General features: G+C 37.1%; 1 protein-coding gene across 2 annotated transcripts in view; it reads left to right on the forward strand.

Moving 5' to 3' along the window:
* The window catches only part of PALB2 (partner and localizer of BRCA2), a 34,987-nt gene that overhangs the window by 4,132 nt on the left and 23,197 nt on the right, over window positions 1–7,658 (forward strand). Inside the window, exons 4-7 of one of the 2 annotated variants that reach the window (XM_012644976.1) lie at window positions 28–1,515; window positions 3,735–4,552; window positions 4,916–4,987; window positions 6,824–6,985. In XM_012644976.1, the coding sequence (XP_012500430.1) occupies window positions 28–1,515; window positions 3,735–4,552; window positions 4,916–4,987; window positions 6,824–6,985 (2,540 nt within the window). Of the gene's footprint in view, window positions 1–27; window positions 1,516–3,734; window positions 4,553–4,915; window positions 4,988–6,823; window positions 6,986–7,658 lie in introns of those variants that run through there. The other variant, XM_012644977.1, reaches the window with a different exon arrangement.

Consider the following 7,658-nt stretch of genomic DNA (forward strand, 5'->3'; position numbering starts at 1 on the left):
GTTACACATTTTTTTTTTCCTCCTCAGAACCTAAAAATAAAGTGTCTCTTTGTGACACAAAGTCACAAATCAACACCCATTTTGATGAAAAAACTGGAGAAAAGACATCTATCACACTTGATGTTGAGTCTGGGTCCTTTAACCCTGGAGACGGCCCAGAAGGATTACTTATACAAAGCACAGATGACATCCAAGAACATCTTTCCCCCAGGGCCAGTGGTCCTGATGGTAAGAAAAGGCAGAGTAAGATGCCCGGGAGGAGCAAGAAGCAGCAGAAGAGAACATGTATTTCACAGGAGAGACAATGTGTCTTTGACGCAGATTCACTCATACTCTCTGAAAAAAGACTACAGGGAGAAATCTGTAGCAAAAATCCTAAGTCACCAGTAACTGAAATAAGAACTCACCTTTCAAGTCCTCTCAAGTCTGAACTTCCAGATTGTCCAGGACCAGTTACAGAACATGATGGAGAGGGTATATTAATTCCACCAACTGCCAAACCAGAAAGAAGTGTTGATAGACTCCTAAGAAGAACTAATTTCCCCAAGGAGACTACAATTCCTTTGCATACTTCACCAGATAGCAGTAATAGTCAGTACCTTGAACATATGCCTCCTAAAGGTAACTGTGAACTTATTGCTCAGGGTTTAAAAAACATTAGCCTTGCTTCATCTATAAACTTGGAGGCACAAGGCAAAAAAATGACTATACTTACAGATAACCCAGTAGTAAATAAAGCTGTAAGTGCAAGTGGCCAACTAGCTAGAAGTCATAATTTAGAGGCAGATAATTCATGTTTTATAAATGAAGTCACTTACAGTAACTTACCAGCAAATGAAAACCCAAACTTAAAAGAACAAAATCATACAGAGACATCTTTACAATCTCCCAGTAATGCTCTTGATGGTAGAAATGAATGTCTTCGGGAAAATAAGACTCTAGGTCAATCTAAGAGTCTTTGCCTAGAAGCAAGCTCTCCTGTTTCTATAGAAAATCAAACACATTCTTGCACAATGCTTGAAGGCCTTCTGTTTCCTGCAGAATATTATGTTAGAACAACACGACACATGTCAAATTGCCAGAGAAAAGTAGCTCTGGAGGCTGTAATTCAAAGTCACTTGGGTGTCAGGAAAAAAGGGTCTAAAAATAAAAATAAGAAAGCAAGTGAAAATTTACACCTTTCCAATGAGAAAACTGACCAAAGTGAAATTAGGATTTCTGACACACATACAGGACAACCAAATTCAAGAAGTCCTCAGAAACATCTCTCATTAACTAAAGTCAAGCCTCCCAATGGGCCCACTGAAGATAATGATTTTTCTAGGAAGGCAGTTACCCAGCTAACTGGCAGAAGACACAGAGGAAAAAGAAAATCAACCTGCATCTCGGCATTAGATCATCATGAACGACTTTTGCCAACTTCTGGTACATTGGACATTAACAGTTCTGGGGAGGAAGTCATCTTGCACAAATATCGGAACAAAACAGCAATTATTCATGGTAAGAAGGTTCAAGGTAAATCAAAATGTTTCATGATGAGGATGATGATAGCTAACACTGTGTGCCTTGTACTTTTTAAATGCTGTACAGATGTGACATTGAATCATCACAGCAATCCTACATGTGGTAAAATCCTCCCTTTACAGATGAGGAAATTAAGGCACAGGGAGATTAAAGTGACTTTAATTAATTTAATTATTTAAACCTGACAGTAAGGTACCAGAGTTCACTAATGTGGTTAAAAGTGGATACTGAAAAGGAAAATGTATTGGGTGTTTATGTAATACTAATATTTATTCAGGTATAGCACAATTTTTATCCATGGGTAGAAGCTTTATATCTACTATAGGACATACTATAGGACATGTTTTTGAAGTAAAATGGAGTGTGTGTTAGAGTAAGAGCACATTAACTCTCTTAGACGTGATCATGTACTAAAAAGACCTGAGCAACTTTTTTGGGTAAAATATCTAATGTAGTCTCTCTAAGGTCCATGGGACATAAGATTTTGAAGGACAGCAAGCAAGGCTATGTTGTAATTTAAACTTTCCATTCATTTGCTCAGGAGTTAATCATATCTGATAAACTGAGCACAAGAACTGGTTAATTCACTGTGACTGTAAACGAGGTATCAAGTCTTTGTGCTCTGTCTCAGCTACTCAGCTGTGGTGCTGCCAGGCACCGTGGCTGACACCTGTAATGCCAGCACTTTGGGAGGCCAAGGTGGGAGGACTGCTTGAGGCCAGCAGTTTGAGACAAGCTTTTTTTTCTACCAAAAACATATAAGAATTAGCCAGGCACGGTGGTGTGCACCTACAGTCCCAGCTACTCGGGAGGCTGAGGTGGGAGGATTGCTTGAGCCCAGGAGTTCAGGCCTGCAGTGAGCTATGATTGCAGCACTATACTCCAGCCTGGGTAACACAGTAAGACCCTGTCTCCAAAAAACAAGAAAAGAAAAGAAAAAACTGATGCAAAAGTAGTCAAAGATAATGTGTAAATGTGACTTGTTTCAGTAAAACTTTATGTACAAAAATAGGCAGCAGGAAGAAAAAGTAGGCAGCAGTCTGCTCTGTGCCACTAGACAGACTTTAGTCTATGAGCTATGATTGATTAATTTAAAAATAATAATTATGACTTTTTTTCATCGTTTTTTAAGTCAACAAGAATACAAAGGAATCACAAAGTAGGCAATCCAGTAATAATCTAGAAAGTTTCTTTTTATAAAGTACTTTGAAATAGTCTGCTATAATTTTAGTAAGCAGAAGCTACATTTAGTTTTTCTTGAGGTGACATTCCCATAACAAGATTAACCATTTTAAATTAAGTGAACAATTCAGTGGCATTTATTAATAGTACATTTATAATATATAACTACCACTTCTATCTAGTTTTAAAACATTTTTATTACCCCCAAGCCCCATACTTGTTAAGCAGCTGCTTCCCCATTTCCTCTCCCCAATCCACTCTAGCTCCAGGCAGCCACCAATCTGCATTCTATCTCTATGAATTTACAATTTATTCTGCATATTTCATATAAATGGAATTATACAATATGTGACCTTTTGTGTCTGGCTGCTTTCACTTAGCATAATGTTTTCAAGATACATCCATGTTGTAACATGTATCAGTGTTTCCTTTTTATGGCTGAATAATATTCTGTCATTGCATCATGTGTTTGTACCACAGTTTGTTTATCCATTCATCAGTTGGATACAACTACATTTTGAATGTTATAGGAGTCCATTCACAATAAGAGCAGTAAATTACTCTTTGCTTGAAAAGAGGACTGAGTTTTCTTTAGTGAGAAGAGCCAGCATTTTGTAGACTATACTCTGGCAGCGTGGTGGAATCATAGTTCTCAAGGGGGGCAGAAATTTAGAGATTTTTAGTCTAGTTCCCTTAAGAAGGATAATCAGAAGAGGGAAAATGGACTGAATTGAATTGTCCAAGGTTACACAGCAAATCAGTGGTTGACCTGGGTCTTGACCCTAGTCTTCCTTCTCCCACTTAATGATGTCAGCAATACACTATTTGGGGTAGTGCAGAAAGATAACTTAGTTAACCACCAACCTATGACCATCATCAGACCCTTCACCCAGGTTCCAAAGTCCTGCATGGGAAAAGTAATGAATATTTTCCACTGTATTTGAATTTAGAAGCTCATTCTTTGTTGGATATTAATGTCTCTTTTGTGGGTTTTTTTACTATTGCTGTTGCTTATTTTTCTATTTTAGGGAAGGAAGGTCATCATCAAAAAGAGGACTTCCTGTCTTCCAGTGATAATGCTTATTTAGCTTTGGACAATGATGCTTTCAGTGTTCCTTTTCATAAAAACGAAATGCTGAGTTTAAAGCAACTGTCATCTTTTCTCAATATCATAGACTTCCAGTTACCTGATGAAGACTTTGGGCCTCTTAAGCTTGAAAAACTGAAGTCCTGCTCAGAAAAACTGATTGAACCTTTTGAATCAAATATTTATGGAGAGAGGCATCTTAAGGAGGAAAACTGCATTACTGTTCTGGAGGAACTGATTCCTAAACAAACAGACACAGAGATAGAGGACTTGAAAGAGGACCTTACTGATCTACCAGGAAAATCACATCCTAAAATGTCAGACCTAAAAAGCCAGCCTACAAATAAGGGCCTCTCTTCATCCATATTACTTTTCACTCCCTTAAATACTGTTGCAGCTGATGATAGTGACAGACCTACTGCAGACATGTGTTCACCTGCTTTCCCCATCTTAGGTACTACTCCAGCTTTTGGCTCCCAAGCATGCTATGATAAAGGGTCTACAGAGGGTGTTGGACAAACTTGCTCTACACCCCAGGTTTCTCTCTTGAAAGACACAGTCAGTCTTGCTGGTGATAGTACAACCAGCCCACCAAAACTGGATATCAGCCTGCATGTTTCAGGTAGGCAAAGACAACCTACCTGTGACTGTGACTCTGGCCCCCAAACAACACCTCTACCTGTGGAGTCATACACTTTCAAAGAAAATCAGCTCTCTGGAAATACATGCCAGGAGTTATGTAAACATTCCATTGAACAGGTACAATCCGTTTCCTTTGTGAAATTTTCTCTGAAGGAATGAAATGTCTTAGTGAAAATGGACAACATGACTTCCTTACGTATTGGCCCCTTGGTGTTTAAGAATGTTTTAACATGTTTCTTTGGTATGACTTCATTGTAAACATTAAACTCAATCTGGGGAAATTATGGGTAATTAAAACACATTTCTTTTAAATATTGGGGATTCTATTCTCTTTGTCTTCAATGAAACAGTTGCATTTGGAGCTTTGCTGCTGTTACCAGAGGAAATAAGAACATATGAAGTAGACATTTGATGAGTGAGTGATGTAGGCAGACATCATACATAAAGGGTAGATTAATGGTGTGACTTTTGTTTCCGCAGACTGAAATAGCAGATCTTCCTGCTTGTGATAGCTTAAACCCAGGCAACCTACAATTGGTTTCAAAGTTAAAGGTCAGAATATTCCCATATAGTGTGTCTTGTGTGTTACATGTGAAAAATTTAATGAATTGATAAGAAAATTGAAAAGAATTCAATCATATGGCTTCTTATTCTTTATTTCATACTATTAAATTGGTAAACAGATTCAGAAAAACAGATTTGAATTCTTTGTTTTTCGCAATATTTACCTCTATATTTTGAGCTCTTCTGAAGTTTATTTATATGTCAGGCTATTGCCAAGAACAACTTAGGCTAAATAACTCAACTTCTTATCTGAATTTAAGTCAGGCATTTTGACAGAAAGAGTGAAACCCGAGTCATTCATGTCTCTTCTACCCAAATGGTGTAATGTTTCTACAAGAATCAATTATGGTGATTTCACTTTTACTTTATAAGAAAATGGGTAGCAGGTCTAGATTTTGATATAGTGAATGGTTAATCTTTTTTATGCTGTGTGATAACTGAAAATGTCTCAAGACGTTATTAAATGTCCTGGGGGTGGGAGTGAGAATAGGGGTGCAAAAACTCTTCCTGTTGAAAAGTACTTGTGTGGAGGAAGGAGCTTCAAATCTATCCAAAATGTTTCTGCCAATTACTGGCTATGTCGCCTGGGACAAATTATGTAAACTCTGAGCCCCAGATTCCTTTTCTATAAAAGATATGTAATAATATAGTAATACCTATGCTCTGTTTCAAAACTATTCTTGAGTCAATTCTAATAAATTAAGAAATCAACCATTTCATTAATATTATTATAGATTTTTTTATCTGTATATATGCAATTAAGCCTTTCTTCCCCATTCCCACATTTCTAAAGTTTTTTTTCCTATATCAGACTTAAGAGATTTGTCCATTCTGTTGGTCTGCCAAAAAAACCCAAAAACCAGTTTTTGGTTGTATTGATTATTAATTGGTTTTTTTTTTTTAATTTCCTAGCTCATTTATTTCTGTATTTATAATCATTATAATTACTAATCCCTGATTTTCATTGTTCTTATATTGTTCTTTTACTTACTTCTTAAGCTGTATGCTTACTTTATTTTAATCTTTCTTTGTTTTCTGATAAATGCCTTTGTGATTATGATTTTTCTTGGAAATACTGCTTTGGCCATGCTCTGTGGGTTTGGATACACGGTGCTCTCCTTGTCATAACTGGAGATTAAGGGTAATATATGTTGTTTCAATGTTTTTCCCTCTTCAATCCATGAGTGGTTCATCAGGGTGCTTAATTTTCAAATGGATAAATGAGCTATCTTTTTATGATTAAATCAGAATTTATTCCATTCTAGAGCTATACATTTTTTAGTATATCATGATGTAAGTATGTATAGGCAATTTTTTTTAGTTTCATAAGAACCACAAAGCTCTTTCTTTTGGGCCGGCCACAGCGGCTCAGGCCTGTAATCCTAGCACTTTGGGAGGCTGAGGCAGGGGGATCACTTGAGGGCAGGAATTTGAGACCAGCCTGGGCAACATAGAGAGACTTTTTGTCTTTACAAAAAATAGGAAAATTAGCTGGGTGTGGTGGTGAGCACCTATAGTCCCAGCTACTCGGAAGGCTGAGGCCAGAGGATCCCTTCAGCCCAGGAGTTTAAGGTTGTAATAAGCTATGAAGATGCCACTGCATTCTAGCCTGGGCAACACAGTGAGACCCTGTCTCAAAAAAAAAAAAAAAAGGTTACTCTTTTGAGTTGCACAAAACTTCAATTTTACTTACCTCTCTCATCACCAGGAAACAGATGGGTAGGAGGGAAGAATTAAATAGAAAATGTGAAATATAAAAAAAAAAAAATTTCACTTACCTAGTATTTCATCTAATTCTTTTTCGTTGTTGCCATTTTATGTCAGAATCCTTCAGGCTCCTGTTCCGTGGACGTCAGTGCCATGTGGTGGGAAAGAGCTGGTCTTAAAGAGCCATGTATCATAACTGCTTGTGAATATGTAGTTTCTCTTTGGAAACCTCTGGACACTTGGCAGTGGAAAAACATTTATACCTGGCACTTCACAGAGGTAAGTGGGAATCTTAGAGCAGAAAGGGATCTTTGCAGTCATTTGCATCGTAATGTAGATGGGCAGCTCATCTCAGTTGGGCTCTATTACCATGCAAGGCAGAACAGAGGTGAGGTTTTTTCCCAACATTTTATTATGAAAATTTTTAAACATATAGAAAAAGTTGTCCAGGGAGCCTCCATATATCCAACATCTAGACTGTGCCATTAACATTGTGCTTTATCTGCTTTATCACAGGTTTATCTAGTAATGGTTTTATACCAAACCTGTTGGAGAAACTTGGAATTTTTTGTCTCTTCTGACTTCCAAACTTGGTCATAGCTGTATTCCTTGCCCTTCACCAAAACTTTATTTCTGCTTCTTTTCTGTATGTATTTCCTTCTAGTCTTTGTCAATCTTCATGCGTATCTTACATGGTCACGATCCTAGTATGCTTAACAGCTTTAGATCTGTCTTTTCTCACTTACCATATAAACATTTTTTCTTGTTTCTACATAGTCTTCATACTTACTTATGCTTCATTCTCATTCTCCACTATATCCACAAGTTCTAGCTCTGTGCTTTGCTAGCTTAGTGAACAAACATAATTTTAAATGGCTGCATAATGTTTTTTTCATTCACGTGCCAGAATTGACTTAATTATTCCCCTATTGTTAGAATAGTATAGTATATT

Source organism: Propithecus coquereli, unplaced genomic scaffold (assembly GCF_000956105.1).
Source record: "Propithecus coquereli isolate 6110/MARCELLA unplaced genomic scaffold, Pcoq_1.0 Scaffold223, whole genome shotgun sequence".
Taxonomy (NCBI): domain Eukaryota; kingdom Metazoa; phylum Chordata; class Mammalia; order Primates; family Indriidae; genus Propithecus; species Propithecus coquereli.